General features: G+C 44.6%; 1 protein-coding gene across 1 annotated transcript in view; it reads right to left on the reverse strand.

The window, feature by feature from the left end:
* arhgap15 (Rho GTPase activating protein 15) overlaps window positions 1-24,140 on the reverse strand; it is a 730,777-nt gene that overhangs the window by 631,295 nt on the left and 75,342 nt on the right. Inside the window, exon 3 of the mRNA XM_078228014.1 lies at window positions 1,696-1,878. Coding sequence (XP_078084140.1) covers window positions 1,696-1,878 — 183 coding nt within the window. The remainder of the gene's footprint in view (window positions 1-1,695; window positions 1,879-24,140) is intronic.

Genomic DNA, 24,140 nt, shown 5'->3' on the forward strand with positions numbered 1-24,140 from the left:
AGGTTGGAAGATGGACCTCCTCAATGATACTGAATCTATGAGATCCACCTGTAGATGCTTCCCCCATTGGGGGAGGTGGGGGTTCCTAAATTCACCACTGCTGCAAGGTGAATGTCAGTCTACTTTAAGCATTTTCCTCGGCAATAAATGTGACTGAATGTCGGCTATAACTGCAATTTAGCGATGGCAACTTTATGTCCCACTCGACTTTCAATATGGGCTGGATTGTCACTTACTTGACCCACCAAGAACGGGGGCGATAATGTACAGGGAATTTGAAAAGTGGGATTGCTTCACATGGAATTTTAACCATTCATGGGTTAATTCAAAATGTTGCATAGCCATGAACTTCACAAACTTATTCACATAGTTAAGGTGCCAAACCATCTCCTTGGAGGGACTTGTTTAGCCATCTGGCCCCTCCCCAATCCTCAGGCAAAACTCTGATTGGGGAAGTGATATGACTTTGGATCAGGAATTCCAATTCTTAAAACTTTAGTGGGAACACTTGCACCAAACTCATCATTTCTTGTGGCAAAACCTCCCTTTCAAACGTCTTAAGATATATTTTTCGGCTATGCCAACTTTTTTGAAACTTTTGTTCTATTTTGTTAGCTTTCTTTCTGACTGGTATTTAAGTATGAAGTGCAGAAAACAATTATGAACAACAGTTTCTGACTGCAAGAAATCAATGTAATCAGAATGTAATAAAATGCACTGGGAGCAGCCAAACATAACTGTTGTGGGGCTCTACATCCCCGAAAGCAATCAATTCATAATAACATGCAACAATGTACGTGGGAGGTATTCCCTACAGAAGCATTAATACATACGTTTGCCAAAAAAACCAATGAAACCTTCTTGACAATTCCAAATTTTAGTCACAGTATAGAAATAGCATGGACAGCAATAGCTTCTACTGTCCAAATGTATGGGTTATTGCGTTTTGCCAGACTACATTATCGTCTGACTCCTACAATAGAATGGGCAACATGGTGGCACAGTGATTAGCACTGCTGCCTCACAGTTCCAGGGACCTGGGTTCGATTCCCGGTTTGGGCCACTGTCTATGCGGAATTTGTATCTGCGTGGGTTTCCTCCAGGTGCTCCGGTTTTCTCATACAGTCCAAAGATATGTGAGTTAGGTGCATTGGCCAAGCTGAATTGTCCCTTAGTGTCCTGAGATGCGTAGGTTAGACGGATTAGCGGGGTAAATATGTGAGGTTACAGGGATAGGGCCTAGGTGGGATTCTTGTTGGTGTAGACTTGATGGGCTGAATGGCTTCCTTCTGCATTGTAGGGATCCTATGATTCTATGAACACTTGTGTTTAAACTGGCACTGACAGATAATGGGGTACCAGAAGAAATCCCCATCATTTTCTGCACAGTCATTTTGTGTTGAATGCCTTCTCCAGTCCAAATGTAGACATTCCAAGTTTCATTAAAAATGTGTAATAAAATGGCTCATTGCTTAAAGTTCCAAGCGATATTCCCTACCTACAGTTAATAATTGAAGTGCTTCAAGTGGGCTGTCATCGATTTTATCTGCAGCTTTATTATTGCCCATTTATTTGGATAAAGTTCAGAGACTTTTTCAAAGAGACATTTCACCTGGCCTTTAACAAAATTAATATCTAAAGTAATTTTCCAGCAACACCTTCATGATGGAACAAAATACAGCATCATCTACTCACCGGTAATTTGATGGGGCTGGAATCAGTGAGAACCATTGACTTTGTTTGACTGAGTCGGTCACAGTTAACGGCCCCACTCTTCACTCTCCGCTGCACTGCAGCAGGACTGAAGCTGGGCGAGGGAAGATGTTCAGTGGTGGACGCTGACTGGGCATTGGCTTTCGGTAGAGTTGTCGGCCCATCCTTTGAAAAGAAATAAGGAAATCATGTTAGTTAATCCATGGTAAACATTAATCATCTAAATACCTATAATATATCAGTGTGCTAAATTCCAATTTGACTTTCACTAATTTTTAGAGATGCACCATAGAAAGCATTCTTTCTGGTTGTATCACAGCTCGGTATGGCTCCTGCTCTGACCAAGACTGCAAGAAACTACAAAGGGCTGTGAACGTAGCCCAATCCATCACGCAAACTAGCCTCCCGCCCATTGTCTCCGTCTACACTTCCCGCTGCCTCAGAAAAGAAGCCAGCATAGCAAGGACCCCATGCACCCTGGACATACTCTCCTCCATCTTCTTCCATTGGGAAAAGGATACAAAAGTGTGAGACCACCTACCAACCGACTCAAGAACAGCTTTTTCCCTGCTGCCATCAGACTTTTGAATGGATCTACCATGCATGAAGTTGATTTTCTCCACACTCTAGCTATGACTGTAACAAGATATTCTGCACTCTCTCCTTTCCTTCTCCTCCACGTACTCTATGAATGGTATGCTTTGTCTGTATAGCACACAAGAAACAATACTTTGCACTGTATCCCAATACACGTGACAACAATAAATCAAATCAAATTTTTAAAAATCGTACTTTGTAGCCTTATTTACTGGCTGGCAATAATTTTTAAATTATATCAATTTCCCTTTGACTCCTTTCAGTTTGACCAACATGTCAGAATTTATATAGCACAGCAAGTTTGTTAACCGCCTCACTGAATATTAGTAGGATGAAAATTTTCATTTGTTTCAGATTTCCTGTTCAAATTCTGCTTCAGTTCAAAATATAATCGGGACAGATTTTGCTCTTCCTGCAACTGGAACTATTGGATTGCCGAGAGTTGTGGATGGGAGAAATCTGGGTAATGAGGAGCAGAAACCGCTAACCATACTAGGTACTTCACTGACTCCATCACCATTAGTTGGAAAACAAAAGGTTGGCAAATCAGGAAGGCTCACTGGGAAGTGCTCCCGCACCGCCCCCCCCTCCCCCCCACCCACCCCCCCGCAATCTTCCAATTTCCTTGTATCCATTACTCCCAAGCAATCCATTAGCCTCAGATGTAGTGACTGGAAAATCTGATGTAATGTGTTTAAAACTAAAACCTGGTGCCAAAAATGGCAGTAGTCATTGCCAATCTTCCTGATAATAGGTGAAACTGCCAATACAATGCAAATTTTCCAAATTGCTTTGCTCTTGCATTGCCCCAATGTGACAGAGATTTCCTCCCAAGGGCAGTTTGTATTGCCAGCAGCACCACAAGTGCGAGCCTATCCCTTGACAGGACTTGGTGTTCGCAGAAGGGGTGGAAGAATGAGGCACTGCCACAAACCTGTCAAATTTTTATATGTTCGGCCTTTGGTTCAGAGAAGCACACTCGCGACTGAATCAGGAGTTCAAGGGTTCAAATCCTACCACGGAGATTGAAGTGCATAAACTAGGCTGCCACTCAAGTGTAAAGGGAATCTGCACTGTCAGAGGTGCCATTTTTTTGATGAAATATTCAAGCAGGATTAAATCAGTCCTCTGAAATGGATGTATAAGATCTTGTTGCACTAATTAAAGAACAAAATGGTAACTCACCACCTGTCTCAGGTTAATATTTATCCCTCAATCTGGCATGTGCCTCTCTGAGGTTCATGGATCCTTATTGGGGGAGATTGGCTGCTGTGCTTCCCTATATTAAAACGTCAACTACACTTCAAAGTTCACTGACTGTGAAACACTTTGTGACTCCTGAAATTGTGTGCAAAAGACAAATGAATTAAAAAGAATTGTTGGCTTTTAAATAGGGGAATAGTTCTTAAGCCCTTTGCTGGAACGCTGCCAGATAATAATATAAAAAACTTCAATTGTTTAGAAGCTACTTTCAGTGAAAAAATATTGTGACTTGCTTATTGCATGCAATTTGTCCAATCATAAACAGAAGGCACAGTGGCACACTGGTTAGCACTGCTGCCTCATAGCGCTAAGAAGCTGGGTTTGATTCACCGCTTGGGTTACTGTCTGTATGGAGCCTGCATGTTCTCCTCATGTCTGCGTGGGTTTTCTATGGGTACTCCAATATCCTCCCATAGTCCGAAAGCTGTGCTGGTTAGGCGCATTGGCAATGCTAAATTCTCCCTCAGTGTACCCGAATATGCTCCAGAGTGTGGCGACTCTTTTCACAGTAACTTCATTGCAGTGTTAATGTAAGTCCTCATTTGAAGTTACCTCATTCAGTGCTATTACGCTTTTAACATAAGGGGCGGGATTTTACGACCACACTCATCCCGAAACCGTAAAATCCTGCTCGAGGTCAACAGACCTTTCCATGGCCCCTCGCCCGCTCTGATCCCCATGGCGGGCAGGGTGGTAAAATTCCGGCCAACGGATGAAATGAAGCGGAATGGATAGGCACTGAACAAAGAGAGTTCTGTTCCTGTTTCATGCCAGAGTCCAGGTAGCTTTACGTGACCCGATAGGTATGATTTTAGAGCGAGTGCAGGGAGAGGCATTTGATTGCACTCAAAGCAACAGTGACCTTTTCGTAAAATTCTGCAATCTATTTTTGTGCGAAGATTATCTATATTACCGGCATTCCATGTGTGGCCTGCACTTGTCTCTTCTGTAGCCCACTCGCTGACCCCCACATACTTGCTGCCTCTCTCCTGCTCGCCACTTCTCTTCCCAATCCCCTTGCTCACTGACCCTCTCAGTTGATCTCCGTCTTGTCTTCTCACTGCTTTCCTCCCTAACCCTCCCACTCTTGGCTCCTCCCACTCCTTCGCTCGCTTCTTTTTCTCTTGCCACTCCTTTCCTGAGCTGTTGCTCACAGCAAGGGTACCTGAGAATGAAGTGGCAAGTGGAAAGGAGGTTCAAGGTGGGAAATGGCGAGTGGGTGATGCAAAGAGTCAAAGGGTTGGGGAGCGGAAAAGGTAGTGAGCAGGTGGTTAGACTATTTCTCTTTTTTTCGGTTACAAATATTAGGAATTAGGAACATAGAGTATTTAAACTTGCAGGATATAATACTGAAATGTGGGATTTTTTCTGACGATAAGTACCCTTCAAAACCTAACTAAAGTTTTTTTTTAATTCATTCGTGGGACATCGCTGGCTGGCCAGCATTTATTACTCATTCTTAGTTGCCCGAGGGCAGTTGAGAATCAATCACATTGCTATGGCTCTGGAGTCACATGTAGGCCAGACCAGATAAGGACAACAAATGTTCTTCCCTACAGGACATTAGTGAATCAGATGGGTTTGTCCAACAATCAACAATGGTTTCATGATCATCAGTATTTTTTAATTTCAGATTTTTTTGAATTGAATTCAAATTCCACCACCTGCCCTGGCAGGATTCGAACCCTGGTCCCCAGAACATTAGTTGAGTTTCTGGATTAATAGACTGCCGATAATACCACTGGGCCATTGCTTCTCCTTTACATGGGTTACAGTGGGAGAATCTAATTTGCTTAATGTTGTTTCACCTAAAATTGCACTTTTCAGAAATGCAACTACAATAATAAGCAATAATTACTGTGGGCCATTCAGTCCTTTGAGCCTGTTCCATTATTCGCTTCTTTCAGATTTGATATGTGTCTAAACTTCATTTATCCACTCTTTTTCCACTACTCTTGATATTAGGTAATAAAAATCTATCAACTTCAGTCCTGAAAATTTCAATTGACAGCCTCCGCAGCCGTTTGGGGGAGATAATGACCCAGAACAAGCAGAGCAAAGTTATGTCACTGCCTCCACACCACCTCTTAGCCAAGAAAAACAGGATGCTAGAAATACTTGATGGCTACATTTTAATATTAACAAACAGCTGACAACAGTCATTAATATTGAAGTTTAAAGGTTAACATTTTAAACTTTGCTTTGCCTACATTTCTGTTGTGCGCTGGTTTTTATTGCTACATTTGGGCAATTTCACAGCCGAGTTACACTGGAGTTTGCAAAGCAAGAACTACTTTGCATTGATACAAAATGTGAGCATGACTTAATTAAATCATATTGTGTTTATATAGACTGTTATCAAATCTGAAAGCACAGCAACTTGTCATGTCAGCATTATAAAAGCAAAATAATGCGGACGCTGGAAACCTGAAATAATAACAGAAAATGCTGGTTAAACCTGGAGGCAGGTCTCTCCGCACTGGACAGAGAAGCAGATTTAATGTTTGAGTCGAGTTTCACATCACTTTTTGCGCTTTCTCCATTACATCGATGACAATATCAGCATTGCTTCACGCTCTCAGCTGGATCTCGAAAGATTTATTGATTTTGCCTCCAATTTCCATCCCCTTTACCTTCATATAGTCTATCTCTGACACTCCCCTTCCCTTCCCTGATTTCCATGACTGATGATAGAGTGACCACCAATATTCATTCCAAACTACCGACTCCCAGAGCTACCTTGACTACAGCTTCTCACACCCCGCTCCCAATTTCTCCTCCTCCCTCACATCTGTTCCAATAATGCCACCTTCAAAAACAGCGCTTCTGACATGTCTGCCTTTTTCCTCACCCGAGAACTCCCCCACTCCCGCACCATGGTTGATAGGGCACTTTACTGTGTCCAACCCTTCTCTCTCATTTCTGCCCTCACACCTTCCCTCCCTCCCAAACAATGACAAGTTCCCTCTTGCCCTCACTTTTCACCTCACCAGCCTCTGCATTTAAAGGATCATTCTCTCCCATTTGCACCAGCTCCAGCATGGTGCCCCCACTAAACACATCTTTTCCTCACGTCCCTACCCCACCACCTTCCCCCCCCCCCCCCCCCCCGCCCCCTCGCCCCATCAGCATTCCACAGGAATCACTCCCTTTGTGACACCCTGATCCTCCCCTCCATTGCCCCAACCCTTCATCTCTTTCCCGCGGCACCGTCCTGAGGAATCATAGAAGGTGCAACATCAGCCCATTTACCTCCTTCCTTCTCAATTCCTTTCAGTTAAAGCAGAATTTCACCTACACCTCCTTCAACTGGAGTCTATTATACTCACTGCTCCCAACGTGGGCTGCGATTCTTCTGAACCGGGACTAAGTTCTCACACCAGCAGGAAAACCAGTGTGTTATCGCTGGCACTGGGAGCGTCTGTCAGGTGGAATTCTCCAGTCTCATGTTCATGACAAATTTGTCAATATCTCCTTTACCCCAACCTCTCTCTGGTCTTCCATTCTTCCCCATCTCCCCCTTTCCAACTATATAAAAAAAAATTGATAGGCACTTTACTGTGTCTGACCCTTCTGCCCTCACACCTTCCCTCCCTCATCTCCCATCCCTCCAACTATATAAATCTGTACATTTCTGCCTTTCTTCAGTTCTGTACAAGGATCATTAGACCTGAGACGTTAACTCTGTTTCTCTCTCCACAGTTGCTGCCAGATCTGCTGAATTTATCCAGAATTTTCTGGTTTTAAAAAAAGTATGTCACGGGACTCAATGGGCAGAATTTTACAGCCTCCCTCTACCCGAGACCAGAAAATCCTGTCTGAGGTTAACGAACATTTCCATTGTCCACCTCTCGCCCCCTCCGATTCCATAGCGGGCAGGGCGGTAGAATTCCGGCGATCAAGTCACCAAATTTATAATTCCTATCTTAGTTTTCATAGAATCATAGAATCCCTACAGTGCAGAAAGAGGCCATTCAGCCCATCAAGCCTGCGCCGACAACAATCTCACTCAGGCCCAATCTCCGTGACCCCACATATTTACCCTGCTAATCTCCCTGACACTAAGGGGCAATTGAGCATGGCCAATCAATCTAATCCACACATCTTTTGACTGTGGGAGGAAACTGGAGCACCCGGAGGAAACCCACGCAGAAATGGGGAGAACGTGCAGACTCCACACAGGATTAAGATAAAAGTATGAAAACTACATTTATAAAGTGTGCCCAGATGCTGCTGTAAGATCTGTTGCTACACACACTTCATGTAGAATTTAAAATCTGCCTGAAAACACGTGGGAGTAACACTACCAAGAATTCATCCGGTATCAAAATCTTCCTGCATATTTCCCCTCCAAAGACACGGATGAAGTTTAGGACTTTTAAATTGCTCTTTAATAGAAGAATGGAAGAAAGGCATTCTTCCTTGCACTGAAAAGCTAGTTAATAAATATTGCGAGTCTGTGCAATGAGTCAACTTGATTATGGCAGAGGAGCATAATTTATAATAAACACTTGCTCGGGACAAACTCAGTAAAGGATAAGATGAATACATTTCAAACCACAGGCTGCATATTTTAGTTAAAATCAGAGGTCAAAAGTTGAACCGTTGTACTAATAACAATCCCGTATACCTATGTATTTTGACAGGACTCAAATGTAATAATTTTCACAAGCAGTACATTTTGCTACTGGCTTTAACTGTCACTGAAAAAAAAATGCTCTTTTTTTTCCACCAACAAAACTAATCAGAATTAAAGACTGACAACTTGGATGACAATAAAGACAATTGTGAAACACAGGACTTTACTTTGAACCATTTAGCTAGTGGCTGGATTAATGACGAGCAGAACTGTAAAATCCATCCTCACTTTGCTGCTCTGTTAGCATTATATCTGACCTTGGCACTCATTCGCCGGAATGAGTGCAGAGATCAGCTCACCCGCCACACAATTGGAGTGGGCGAGGGTAGAACAACGGAAATCTCCGCTGACCTCAAGCGGGAATTACCAGTCTCGCCCAAGCGAGGCCACAAAATCCCGCCCATTGATTCAGGTTAGTTATCCCAGCAACCAGTGATAATCTTTCTACATAGGTTTCCTGAGAATCTATTTTTAGGAGCAAGGAAGAATCTGCGCATATTAATTGAAAAATAATTATTTTCTCAAAGAAAATTCTATCATTTGTGAAAATACCCAACCAGAAATATTTTCCTTCATTGTGAATGAGGTTAAGGTAGCAAAAATGGAAATGATCACAATTTCTAATTATGCATCTCCATTTGTCACGTCGCTTACCCCGTTACCCTTGAAAAATGTGCATGCACTAGCACATTACACACAAACAATAACGACAAATTAACTATTATTATTTCCCAAAAGGCACAACTGTGGTGAAGAAGTATTCCATGAGTTCTGATTCTCTACAAATTATCAGATGATTAGCACCTCTCCGCTGTTAGCCTTGACAAAACTGCAAAAAGTGCAATTTCACTGTGAGTCTTTTTATATTCCCAAAAACCAGGTGGTGAAGGATAGATCTAGATAGAGTCGTTACAACTTCTGTCAGCATTTATTGACATAGAACATAGAACATAGAACAGTACAGCACAGAACAGGCCCTTCGGCCCACGATGTTGTGCCGAGCTTTATCTGAAACCAAGATCAAGCTATCCCACTCCCTATTATCCCGGTGTGCTCCATGTGCCTATCCAATAACCGCTTAAATGTTCCTAAAGTGTCTGACTCCACTATCACTGCAGGCAGTCCATTCCACATCCCAACCACTCTCTGCGTAAAGAACCTACCTCTGATATCATTCCTACATCTCCCACTATGAACCCTATAGTTATGCCCCCTTGTAATAGCTCCATCCACCCGAGGAAATAGTCTTTGAACGTTCACTCTATCTATCCCCTTCATCATTTTATAAACCTCTATTAAGTCTCCCCTCAGCCTCCTCCGCTCCAGAGAGAACAGCCCTAGCTCCCTCAACCTTTCCTCATAAGACCTACCCTCCAAACCAGGCAGCATCCTGGTAAATCTCCTCTGCACTCTTTCCGGCGCTTCCACATCCTTCTTATAGTGAGGTGACCAGAACTGCACACAATATTCCAAATGTGGTCTCACCAAGGTCCTGTACAGTTGCAGCATAACCCCACGGCTCTTAAAACTCCAACCCCCTGTTAATAAAAGCTAACACACTATAGGCCTTCTTCACAGCTCTATCCACTTGAGTGGCAACCTTTAGAGATCTGTGGATATGGACCCCAAGATCTCTCTGTTCCTCCACAGTCTTCAGAACCCTACCTTTGACCCTGTAATCCACATTTAAATTAGTCCTACCAAAATGAATCACCTCACATTTATCAGGGTTAAACTCCATTTGCCATTTTTCAGCCCAGCTTTGCATCCTATCTATGTCTCTTTGCAGCCTACAACAGCCCTCCACCTCATCCACTACTCCACCAATCTTGGTGTCATCAGCAAATTTACTGATCCACCCTTCAGCCCCCTCCTCTAAGTCATTAATAAAAATCACAAAGAGCAGAGGACCAAGCACTGATCCCTGCGGCACTCCGCTAGCAACCTGCCTCCAATCCGAAAATTTTCCATCCACCACCACCCTGTCTTCGATCAGACAGCCAGTTACCTATCCAATCGGCCAACTTTCCCTCTATCCCACACCTCCTTACTTTCATCATAAGCCGACCATGGGGGACCTTATCAAATGCCTTACTAAAATCCATGTATATGACATCAACTGCCCTACCTTCATCAACACACTTAGTTACCTCCTCAAAAAATTCAATCAAATTTGTGAGGCACGACTTGCCCTTCACGAATCCGTGTTGACTATCCCGGATTAATCCGCATCTTTCTAAATGGTCGTAAATCCCATCCCTAAGGACCTTTTCCATCAATTTACCAACCACCGAAGTAAGACTAACCGGTCTATAATTACCAGGGTCATTTCTATTCCCTTTCTTGAACAGAGGAACAACATTCGCCACTCTCCAGTCCTCTGGCACCATCCCCGTGGACAGTGAGGACCCAAAGATCAAAGCCAAAAGCTCTGCAATCTCATCCCTTGCCTCCCAAAGAATCCTAGGATATATTTCATCAGGCCCAGGGGACTTATCGACCTTCAGTTTATTCAAAACTGCCAGGACATCCTCCCTCCAAACATCTATTTCCTCCAGCCTATTAGCCTGTAACACCTTCTCTTCCTCCAGCCTATTAGCCTGTAGCGAAGGCCGCGACACACGACACACGCGACACACACTTCGTGACACACGACGGCGCAGAGTCGCTGAGCAGAAACTGATAGCCAAGTTCCGCACACACGAGGACGGCCTCAACCGGGATATTGGGTTCATGTCACACTATCTGTAACCCCCACAGAGTTTCACTGGCTGTCTTGTCTGGAGACAATACACATCTTTTTAGCCTGTCTTGATGCTCTCTCCACTCACATTGTTTTGTTTCTTAAAGACTTGATTAGTTATAAGTATTCGCATTCCAACCATTATTCATGTAAATTGAGTCTGTGTCTTTATATGCTCTGTTTGTGAACAGAATTCCCACTCACCTGAAGAAGGGGCTTGCAGCTCCGAAAGCTTGTGTGGCTTTTGCTACCAAATAAACCTGCTGGACTTTAACCTGGTGTTGTTAAACTTCTTACTGTGTTTACCCCAGTCCAACGCCGGCATCTCCACATCATGACTAGTTCGATTAGCCAGGATGGCAGTAACATTCCGTAAATAAAGTGATTCTAGACCTACTTTGCTTAATATCTAAACCAATATAATGAAAAGCCCCACTGGCATGATGCACAATTTTAAACTCTAATCTTATTAATAATGCATGTCTCAAATTCTGCAACGGCACCACTTCAGAAAGTTTCCATTAGTAGGAGAGATGAAGATCCGAGGGCACAGCCTCAGAGTAAAGGGACATCCCTTTAGAACTGTGTTGAGGGATTTCTTCAGCCAAAGGATGGTGAATCTGGGGAATTCATTGGCACAGAGACCTGTGGAGGCCAAATCACTGAGTGCATTTAAGACAGAGGCAGATAGGTTCTTGATTGGGAAGGGAATCAAAGGTTATGGGGAAAAGGTGGGAGAATGGGGTTGAGAAAATATCAGCCATGGTGGAGCAGTCTCAATGAGTCGAATGGCCTAATTCTGCTCCTATATCTTGTTGCCTTGTGGTCTTAAACCATCAACATGCATTATGAAGATGTCTGAAAGTTACCCTTTACAACACCAACCAAACAGTGTGAGATCTGCTTTTAGTTGATCATAAACTAGGGGCAATCTTACCAGAATTTGGCAAAGTTTCAGAGTTTGACTGAAAACATCTGTATCAACCAGCCACTCTTCAAAGTTCGAGCAATTGACCTCACTTGTAAGTCCCATCAGCAAGGGCTTTTCTGCACAAGTTTGCCTGGTTGACCCTTTTCTGGTACTTTGGAGAAAAGTCCAAAAACACTCCACCTATCTAACTTCCTTTGTTTTGCCTCTCTTATTAGTTTATTCTCAAGTTTATTGGCAACCATCAAAACTTCACAATCTGCTACAAGACTATCATAACATAGAAACATAGAAACCCTACAGTGCAGAAGGAGGCCATTCGGCCCATCAAGTCTGCACTGACCACAATCCCACCCAGGCCCTACCCCCACATATTTACCCGCTAATCCCTCTAACTACACATCTCAGGGACAATTTTTAACCTGGCCAATCAACCTAACCCACACATCTTTGGACTGTGGGAGGAAACCGGAGCACCCGGAGGAAACCCACGCAGACACGAGGAGAATGTGCAAACTCCACACAGACAGTGACCCGAGCCGCGAATCGAACCCGGGACCCTGGAGCTGTGAAGCAGCAGTGCTACCGTGCCGCCACATATCTTGAGGCCTATATTTCATTGTCAATCTGTTTACGCTATTGCCTACTTCCAATTTAATGCCTGCTTTTTGATTTTGATTTGATTTGATTTATTATTGTCACATGTATTAGTATACAGTGAAACCTATTGTTTTGTGCGCTGTACAAAGCATACCGTACATATGAAAGGGAAGGAGAGAGTGCAGAATGTAGTGTTACAGTCATAGCTAGGGTGTAGAGAAAGATCAACTTAATGCGAGGTAGGTCCATTCAAAAGTCTGATGGCAGCAGGGAAGAAGCTTTTTTTGAGTCGGTTGATCTCCCTTTTGCACTATTTTCTCATTTTCTGGCACCAGAATCTCTTCTAGGCCACTATCAGTGCTTGCACTGTGCTTCCTTACTCTCCATTCATTCACCACACTCTGAACTGACAACCAATATAAATATGCCAGTAGAAAAAGAAAGAAAAATACAGCAGATGCTGCAAATCTGAAATTAAAACGTGATGTGGAGTTGCCGGCGTTGGACTGGGGTAGGCACAGTAAGTAGTCTCACAACACCAGGTTAAAGTCTAACAGGTTTACTTGGTAGCACGAGCTTTTGGAACAATGCCCCTTCATCAGGTGAGTGAAGAGTTCGGTCTCTTCACACCGAACTCTTCACTCACCTGATGAAGGGGGCAATGCTCTGAAAGTTCGTGCTACCAAATAAACCTGTGTTGTGAGACTACTTACTGGAAATAAAAACAGAAAGTGCTGGAAACAGTCAGCAGGTCTGACAGCATCTGTGGATAGAGAAACAGATTTAATGGGCTGGATTCTCTGACCTCACCCACAGCTGGGATTCTCCAGTCCCTCTGCAGTGAATGAAGACTTGGCTGAGCGTCAAATTATTCGTTCTTGCTGGTAAGGGTGGTGGGACGTGAATGGCTAGAGAATTCCGGACAATGTTTTGAGTTGAATATGATTCTTCTTCAAAACTGCCAGATCTATTGAGTATTTCCAGTGTTCATTTTAAAATTTCCAGCAGTTTTTCCTGCACATCCCACAATTGTTGCATTCCTCTATTCACTAGTCCTCTCAAATAACATTCTAACCAAGGTGGCAAAGGTACTGTGGAAGTTAAAGCACTATCCAATACTACACAGTTGAAAGAGTCTGTGACTAACACATTATTATCTTAGAGAATCATAGAATCCCTACAGTGCAGAAAAAGGCCATTTGGCCCATCGAGCCTGCACCAACAACAATCCCATCCAAGCCCTATCCCCATAATCCCATGTATTTACCCTACTAATCCCCCTGACATTAAGGGTTAATTTAGCATAGCCAATCAACCTAACCTGCACATCTTTAGATCAAGCAGAAAAACTCCTGTGACCTTCTTACCTTCGTTCTTTTATCAGAATGCTCTTCAATTTGGGTAATTCACCATGTTACAATCCTTCAAGTCACACTTGAAACACTTATTGACTATTTCTTGTGCATTTCTAGGATTCATTCATCTATTATTGGTACTCCAATTTTGTTTTCTGCCATATAGGTCGAATCTGCTAAAGAAGCAGTCATCCTTATTCTATCTATCTGTAATCCTCCCATTATTTTGACACTGATGCTCAGAATCTGGACGAATTTGAAAGCGGCCAATCCATTTGAGTCCTCTATTCCTTATATCACTGAAGAATGTCTCATTTGTTTCGTGAAGACTGAAGGAAAGCATTGCTCCTTCAGGATTTCTTTTAAGGCTGCAGGCATTTAATCCAACATGCCTCCCTCATCAGGATCTGAATATCAGTTTTAAAAAAAACTAGTCTGACCATATGTCACACCTTTGCACAGTCCATTAAGTTAAATACTTGTACCGGTCTTGGGATCTCCAAATTGAATTTCGTCAACCTTTTACACAAAATTTAAAGTCCATGACATATGCTTCCATGGAATGAAAATCTATTTTCTGAAATCTATCCAATTTTGACCATGCCATTAGGCATTTAACAGAGCATCTTTCTAATAAATGTCATCCAGGAACCTGTAGAGAAGGGCAAAATATTCATCATTATCCAGCTGATGAGCATTCGTCTGATTTTACTTTTTGCAAGAAGCAACATCCCAAGGTCATATATTGTGTTCTCTTTATGGGGATATAATCCATAGCTGCATATCCACTTCGTTCTTCCAACTATACAAGCATTGCTTATTGTCATTTTCCACAATGACCATTGGAATTTTAGTTTTCTGTCACCGAGATTTTATTCTTTGTTTTCAACCTTCACCTTTAGACTATCATCCTCTGCTGTCGTCTTATCATCCTGAAAGCCAGGTAGTGAAAGATAGGACTGGTGGCAGCCTTTACAACTTTTATAAGCATTTATTTACAGAGATGCATGTTACAAACATATATTCCCCGACCTAAGAAACAAAGATTTAGTTTGTTGATTTTTATAAAGAGTAGTGGAAGAGAGCAGCAGCTAATTGGAGAGTGTGGGATCCAGAGATTGCATAGGAGCAGTGGCAAAGAGTTCTTGAGGGTAATGTCCTTGGCCCAACCATCTTCAACTGCTTCATTAATAACCTTCCCTCTATTAAAAGGTCAGAAACAGGGATGTACAATATTTAGCAACATTCGTGATTCTTTGGATACTGACGGAGTCCATGTCCAACTGCATCAAGACCTGGACAATATCCAGGCTTGGGCTGACAAGTGGCAAGTAACATTTGTGTCACATAAGTGTCAGTCAATGATCAGCTCCAACAAGATAAAATCGAACCATTGCCTCTTGATATTCAATGGCAATACCATCGCTGAATCCCACGCTATCAACATCCTGGGGGGTTTACCATTGGAAAATCAGGACCCTCATGGGCAACCTCAACAGTGAGAGACCAGAATAGCATACTGACATCATTGCCCGGGAGTTCAGGTATTTCAACACTGACATCACCACCTTAACCGAGACCCTGCAGCAGAGGGAAGGCCAGCTCAAGGAACAAGATGGTGGTTACACCTTCTTCTAGAAAGGTAAACAAGAAAAAGATCACTGTCTCCATGGGGCTGGCTTCACTATAAAACAAAAACTAGTTGGCCATCTCAGAGACTCACCTTGTGGAATAAACAAATGCCTCATGGCTTACCCCAGCCCAGAACCAGTGCACTATGGTCCTTGGTGCATATGTCATAAAACTGGAGGCTACAGACGAATCCAAAGAGGAATTTTACTCCAGTCTTGAACAATTCTTGGCACAAGTCCCAGTGGGCAACAAACATCCTCTTTGGTGGCTTCAATGACAGAGTTGTAAAGAACACAGACTTCTGGGGAGGTGCAAACAGCAGAGAGGGGTTAGGGAAATCCAACACCAATGGTGCCCTTCTCCCGAAAAAATACCAAAAACACAGCCTTGTCAAAACCAACAGCCTTGTTCCATCAGACAGACATGAGACAAGGTCTCATGGCAACACCATTTCTCCAAGCGCTAGTGCATGCTCAACTATGTCATCTTCTGAGTGAGGGACTGCAAGGATGTGTATCACCCACACCATGACAGGAGCGGACAACTGTCTAATCCACTTTGTAATCAATATCAATACAGCCCCAAAGCAGCAACAGCAACAATGCCGCAGGAAATTCAACACTGAGGCACTCAAAGATTGTGATAAGAGAACCCTACTCAGCCAGCGCCTCACTGCCACCTGATGACTCCTAGTGACCTACAGACGCAGAATGTTCATGGTGCCTGGTCTGCCATCAAGGCCTCCATAATCAACACCTGCGAAGAGACTTGGTCACTAGACTGGGAAACATCAAGACTGCTTAGATGAGAATGACCAGGGGGGGTCCCAGGACTGGGAAGCCTCAGTCACAAGTCCTTTCTGAACATGAAACAGCAATCCAAACTCAAGAACAATAAAGTAGCTCTACAGATAACTGAAGGCTGAGGTCCAGCAAAAAACCCATAATCCAAAGAACAGTTGGTAGGTGGGGAAACCGCAGGAGATATAGCAGTAAGCCAACAACCATGAGACAGTGTTTCTTAGCACAGTCAAGGCTACCTTCACCCAAGACTCCACCCCACTGCTAGCCATGAATGGAGATGTGCTGATCAAGAGGAGGTGCAGTCAGTGTCCACTGGAAGAAGAACTTCAAAGACCCTTTAACCGAGCCTCTGTCTTCAATGTGAATGTTCCCAACTTCACTCCATAGCACACTATCCGCCACCATCGAAGCACAACCCCGACCTGGCACGAGGAAGAAAAGGCCAGGTAATAAGGAAAGCAAATAGAATTTTGGCATTCATTGCTAATGGAATAGAGAATAAAAGTAGGGAAAAGATGTTGCAATTGTATAGGGCATTGGTGAGACAGCATTGGGAGTACTACGCACAGTTTTAGTCCCCATGCTTGAGGAAGAATGTAAATTCATTAGAGGCAGTTCAGAGAAGGTTCACTAGATTGATTCCAGGGATGAAGGACTTGTCTTAGGAAGAGAGATTGAGCAGTTTAGGCCTAAACTCACTGGAATTTAGAAAGATGAAAGGAGATCTAATTGAGGTACATAAGATTTTAAAGGGGATTGACAAGGTAGGCGTAGAGGGAATGTTTTCCCTTGTTGGACATTCGAGAATGAGAGGCCAGTAGATTTAAGCTAAGGGGTGGCAGATTTAAATCAAAAATGAGGAGGAATTATTTCACTCAAAATGTCCTGAATCTGGGCAATTCTCTACTCAGAATGAAGTGGACACCAAAACACTGAGCAAATGTAAGGAGGCGATAGATAGGTTTTTAATTAGTAGCGGGATGAAGGGTTATGGGGAGTGGGCAGGAAGAGGACCAGATGAGATCAGCCAAGATCATATTGATTAACAGAACAGGCTTGAGAGGCTGAATTGCCTGCTCCTGCTCATAGTTCTTACGCTTTATGTTTTTATCTGAGGGCCAAAGAACAACATGGCTTCAGGAGCAGATGGAATACTCATCAAAGCACTAAGTCATGGTGGAGGAGCACAATTGGCATGAACCCATGACCTCATTACCCTTATCTGAAGGGAGGAGAACATGCCAGGAGATCTCAGAGATGCTGTAATCATGACCATTTTCAAGAAATGTGACAAGTCTGACTGCAGCAACTAGAGAGGAACTTCCTGCTGTTGGCCACAGGGAAGGTCAGTGCAAAAGTCCTCCTTAATCGCCTTCTCCATGTCTCAGAATTACATTGCGGATTCCTCCCACTAAGAGGCATAATGGACATGAACTTCACCACACGGCAACAACTACAAGGGAAATGCAGGGGACAGCACCAACCCTTGTACATGGGCTTTATTTGTCCTCATGAAGGCTTTCAACACTTTCAACTGTGAGGGATTATGAAACATCTTCCTTCATTTCAGTTTCCCCCAAAAGTGTGTTACCATCTTCTGCCTGCTCCATGACGACATGCAAGCCATGATCATGACTAATGGATCCACCAAGTCACTTTTGGACTATGGCCAAACAAGGCTGCATCATTGCACTGACACTCTTCTTGATCTTCCTTGCTCCAATGCTCTATCTCACCCTCAGCAAGCTCTCTGCTGGAGTGGAGCTAAACTACAGAACAAACAGCAATCAACCTCCTCGGCCTGCAGGCCAGATCCATGTTCATCCCATCCTCTATCATTGAGCTACAGTAATCAGACGATACTTGTGTCTGTGCACACTCTGAGGCCAAGCTCCAAGCCATTGTCAACAGCTTCAGTGGGGTGTATGAGAGAATGGGCCTTACATTAAACATTCGTAAGACAAAGGTCCTCCACTAATTAGCTCCATCACACAGCACTACCCCACGGTTATCAAAATTCACGAGACCTTGGACAACATGGACCACTTACCGTACCTTGGGAGCTTAATGTCTTCAAGGGCAGACAATGATGATGAGGTTCAGCACTGCCTTCAATGTGCCAGCATAGCCTTTAGTCGCCTGAGGACGGGAGTGTTTGAAGATCAGAACATCAGACTCGGCACCAAGCTCATGGCTTGCTGAGCAATAGTGACTCAGAGATATCTTCCAATATGACTCAGAGATATGAACTATATACAGCGGTACCTCAAACCTCTGGAGAAGTAGCACCAGCGCTGCAGATCCATTGGTGTGATAGGCCAGTGGTTCCTAATCGCTGCGCCGCAGGAAACTTGCGAATGTGCCGGCACCTGCTGCGGATTTTAAACAGTGTGCGCCGCAGGAGCCTGAGAAAGATAGAAGCCTGGGACTGGGACCTGGAGGTGTGGCACTGAGGAAAGCAGGGGGGTGGGGAACCGGGAGTGTGGCAGACCCACAGCAGGAGTGTGGTGGTGAGGAGAGCAGCAAGAATATAATAATGTTTTGACAGAGAGCTGCTGATTCTCTTCCGTACAAGTGTGCTTTTGATGAAAGAAGCAGTTGTTTCGAGACAGGTGACAAATTTTCAAAGGCCCCACCAAACTTTCCTTTGCTCTTTTCCTATCTCATAGAATAGGCAGCTGGTGAAAACGGCTCCTCAATATGTTAAAATTCTGCTGTGAAAATTTCAGAGCTCAAAGTGTAGAAAGCCTTTTCCTGATCAAATTTGCGGTTCGGGCCTAAAATCAGTTTAGATTGTGATCTTTCGGAACTTGGTGTGCCTCCAAAGACAGCCCACACATTGAAGGTGATGGTGAGGCATATGGCCTGGAGATAAGTCCCAGGGCAACTCAATGTGACTGCAGAATTAGAGGAACATCCTTCTTCCTTTTGACTCGATAGGAAAGTTTGAAAACAAATTTATTTTTAAAAACCTGTAGCTGTCGGCCTAGGTGACTGCACTCATTGGGTATAAGTTTGCCAGAGGGCTCTTGAAACAGGCATTAGTTCCCTGATTAGTATTAGTAGGGGCGGCACGGTAGCACAGTGGTTGGGGCGGCACGGTAGCACAGTGGTTAGCACTGCTGCTTCACAGCTCCAGGGACCTGGGTTCGATTCCCAGCTTGGGTCACTGTCTGTGTGGAGTTTGCACATTCTCCTCGTGTCTGTGTGGGTTTCCTCCGGGTGCTCCGGTTTCCTCCCACAGTCCAAAGATGTGCGGGTTAGGTTGATTGGCCAGGTTAAAAATTGCCCCTTAGAGTCCTGAGATGCGTAGGTTAGAGGGATTAGCGGGTAAATATGTGGGGTTAGGGCCTGGGTGGGATTGTGGTCGGTGCAGACTCGATGGGTCGAATGGCCTCCTTCTGCACTGTAGGGTTTCTATGATTTCTATGTTCAAGCAGCCTATTTTGGAGACATTAAGCTCCCAAGGTATGGCAAGTGGTCCATGTTGTCCAAGGCCTCGTTGTGGATTTTGATAACCGTGGGGTAGTGCTGTGTGATGGAGCCAATTAGTGGAGGATCTTTGTCTTACGAATGTTAGGATTCATTATAACTGAGCCGAACAATTTTAACCGTGGCCCGATTACCCACATAGCTTGGAGAAGGGCCTTCTTCCGCTAAATTTGACAGTGTTATGCCTGCCTTACTCATAGGGATCAAACTCAATACTTGGCAATTCCAAGCACAAAGTATCTTGCTGTACTAACCATCACCAGGAGGTGGCTGTGCAGGACAGCAACTGCAAACTAAAGGCTAAACTCTAAATAACCAGAAGATGGAGCAATAGGCTACAAAAATGGCACATTTTCCCAACTTAAACTTTCAACTTTTCTTGGCAGTATTTTTTAATTAATGCTTTTTGAAAAATATTGCGCAGTAGGCAAAGGAATTCCTAAAGAGGCAACAAGTTTAATGTGGCCTTCAGATAACACAAGTTCAGCAACTAAGTAAAAAATACACATTGAAGAATGGGTGAGGTGAATAAAAGTACTCAGACCCTCACCTGCCTGGCTGAACTCACATTGCCCCTAGTCTCTAACTTGCTCTTGTAGCCACTGTGATATGTGGTGAGTCCAGTTGAATTTCTGGTCAATGGTGACCCCAAGGATTTTGACAGTGGGGGATTCAGTGATCGAGTCATAGAGGTTTACAGCACGGAAACAGGCCCTTCGGCCCAACTTGTCCATGCCGCCCCCTTTTTTTTTTAAACCCCTAAGCTAATCCCAATTGCCCGCATTTGGCCCATATCCCTCTATACCCATCATACCCATGTAACTATCTAAATGCTTTTTAAAAGATAAAATTGTACCCGCCTCTACTACTACCTCTGGCAGCTTGTTCCAGACACTCACCACCCTCTGTGTGAAATAATTGCCCCTCTGGACACTTTTGTATCTCTCCCCTCTCACCTTAAACCTATGCCCTCTAGTTTTAGACTCCCCTACCTTTGGGAAAAGATATTGGCTACACTATTGAATGTTAAGGGGCGGTGGTTAGAGTGTCTCTCATTGGTGATGGTCATTGCCTGGCATTTGTGTGGCGCGAATGTTATTTGCCACTTGTCAGCCCAAGCCTGGATATTGCCCGGATCTTGTTGCATTTGGACATGGACTGCTTCAGTATCTGAGGAGTTGCGAATGGTGCTGAACATTGTGCAATCATCAGCGAACATCCCCACTTCCGACCTTATGATGGAGGGAAGGTCATTGATGAAGCAGCTGAAGATTGTTGGGCCTAGGATAGTCCCCTGAGGGACTCCTGCAGAGATGCCGTGGAGCTGAGATGACTGACCCTCCACAACCACAATCATCTTCCTATGCACCAGGTATGACTCCAACCAGGGGAGAGTTTGCCCCCTGATAATTCCAGATAAATTCCAGTTTCGCTAGGGCTCCTTGATGCCACACTCGGTCGAATGCGGCCTTGATGTCAAGGGCTGTCACTCTCACCTCACCTCTGGAATTCAGCTCTTTTGTCCATGTTTGAACCAAGGCTGTAATGGGGTTAGGAGCTGAGTGACCCTGGCGAAACCCAAACTGGGAGTCACTGAGCAGGTTATTGCTGCGCAGGTGCTGCTTGATAGCACTGTTGATGACCCCTTTCATCATTTTACTGATGATCGAGAGTAGACTGATTGGGCAGTAATTGCCCGGGTTGGATTTGTCCTGCTTTTTGTGTACAGGACATACTGGGCAATTATCCACATTGTTGGGTAGATGCCAGTGTTGTAACTGTACTGGAAGAGTTTGGCTAGGGGAGCAGCAAGTTCTGGAGCACAAGTCTTCAGTACTATTGCTGGAATGTTATTAGGGCTCATTGCCTTTGCAGTATCCAGTGCCTCTAACCGTTTCTTGATATCACGTGGAGTGAATCGAATTGGCAGGAGACTGGCATCTGAGATGCTGGGGACCACTGGAGGATGGATCATCTACTCGGCACTTCTGGCTGAAGATTGCTGCGAATACTTCAGCCTTATCTTTTGCACTGATGTGCTGGGCTCCTCCATCATTGAGGATGGGGATATTTGTGGAGACTCCTCCTCCAGTGAGTTGTTTAATTTTACCCAAAGAGTGCTTAGAATATGGAACTCGCTATCAAAAAGACCGATTGAGGTAAGTATCATACACGTAATTGAGGAAAAGCTTAGATAAGCATATTCGGGACAAAGGATATGTGGTATTGTTAGGTGAAGAGGGCAGAGGCTTATGTGGAGCATAACATCACCATCGTTAAGTTGGGCAAAACATCCCGGAAGCGATTCTCCCATCTCACTGCGCTGCCTTTTTAGCGCAGCAGGCTGGGAGACTCTCACGGTGGCTGATTCACGTGATTCACTCTGGGCGTCCGGGTCTCCACGCATCTCCCAGTACCGGGTTTCTGGCGCCGTCAGCTCCGCACAGTAAATCGGCATGGAGCAGCATAATGTACGCAGCAGCTCATTGTAATATAATTTAACTGTCATGGGCGGGCCTGGGACTGATGTCTCCAGGCCTGCCAGCTTCTCCACCCCCTGCACCAGGAGTGTTTCACTCCAGTGGGGTTTACTATAGCTCCCCACTTGTAGGACGCTGGCAGCCCGACCCCGCTGGAGTGAAGGCGATGCCCCCCCCCCCCCCCCCCCCAGAGGGTCAGGGGCTGGTGAGGTGCCCTTGGGGATTGCCACTTCAGCAGTGCCAGCCGGGCCCTCTGGCACTGCCCAAGGGGCAAAGTGCTAATGTCCGCGGGCACCTTGGCACCAGGCATGGGGCAGTGCCAAGGGGTGGTGCCTAATGGGGACGGGGCCTGATGGGAGCCCGGGGCCTCTGGGGGGTGATTGGTTGGGGTGAGGGGTTCCACTGCCACTCTGAAGTCGATCGATAGGGGAGGGATGGAGGCCAGCCTCTTGGGACGGGGTGAGGGGGGGGGGCGGGGTTGGTGTCGGGGCTACAGGGGAGGTCACTATGCGGGGGGGGGGGTGCCGAGGGCTGGCGATGTCGGGTTCGCGGGGCTGGCCAGTGAACGAGTTGGCCAGCGATCGGGAGGCCAACAGACAAGTACTACTATGCAAGCGCCAATCTAGGCACTGACAGATCGGCCCATGCGCAGTGGCCCGCTCAGCGCTATGCTGCCACTCTCTCCAGTGGGAATAGGCCCTGCCCACTGATTTCTGGACTGATTCACGCTAGTGCACTCAGCAGTGCAGAGTGTGGGAGATTCATTTTGAAACTCCCACTGAAAAAGGCAACATGATTTAAGCCAGTTTTTATGCAAATTCGACATTTAGAAATGTTTTTGGAGAATCCCACCCCCTGTTTCTCTATTGCAAACTTAATGTAACTCTCTGTAAATACAAAATCTCAAGTGAGGACTAGGCAATTGACAAAATACATACAGACTGTACAGTAATCATAAAATGTCATATGGATTTCCACAGCATAATCTAAACCAATTTAGATCAGTTCCGACAACATAAAACAATCTAGATTAAATTACTGATCTCCATCCCATCTCATAATTTGACCTTATTTCTTTCTGTTCCCTGGGCTGTACGAAGAAAAATGCAATTCAATTATTTTAGCGCATTCTTCACATAAGGTGCTGAATCAGTGTTCTTAAAGCAATTAATCATGAAATGCCACATATTTTTAAAGAGGTGGTTACTGCAATGGAAATGGAAGAATTGTGTTTACTGTTGCAGGGATACCATGTCTGATACCTGCTCTGACCAATTCTACGTCATTCATTTCAGGTGGATCCCACAACTTAGTACGCTGCAATTGTCAGCTTTTTTTGTGTAACACCAACAAATCTCAATTGAACAAATTTAACAAAGACATATTGTGTGATGATGTAATGATGCATGTTTCAGACATCATAGGGAATATAAAAGGTATTTATTAACAAGGAAAAACTTGCGTAGAGGTCAGCAGTGTCCCCGGCTGCCCTGGAGCAGCCGACCAGCTGCCCAAATCCCGACATGGCTTCTAGATGTCTTTTGCCTGAGAGGGGACTCCATCCCCTGAGGTGATTACCCACTCTCAGTTCCTATTGGTTCCCCAAGTCAGATGACCCTCTTCTGCTGTGTTGCCCTTCAATGGACAATCACCACATCTCTTCTCCCTTTCAGGCCGGGATTCTCCTAAAAAAGTTCTAAGTGTCGAATTTGCGTGAAAACTGGAGTAAGTCACACTGGTTTTTGTCAGTGGGAGTTCAGAGAAGAATCTCCCACACTCTGTGCATTGCTGAGTGCACCAGCGTAAATCACATTAAAAAAACCCTATTCCCGCTGGAGAGGCCAGCAGCATAGCGCTGCGCGGGCCACTGCGCATGCACCAATCTGTCAGTGCCG

This window comes from Mustelus asterias, chromosome 14 (assembly GCF_964213995.1).
Source record: "Mustelus asterias chromosome 14, sMusAst1.hap1.1, whole genome shotgun sequence".
Lineage (NCBI taxonomy): Eukaryota > Metazoa > Chordata > Chondrichthyes > Carcharhiniformes > Triakidae > Mustelus > Mustelus asterias.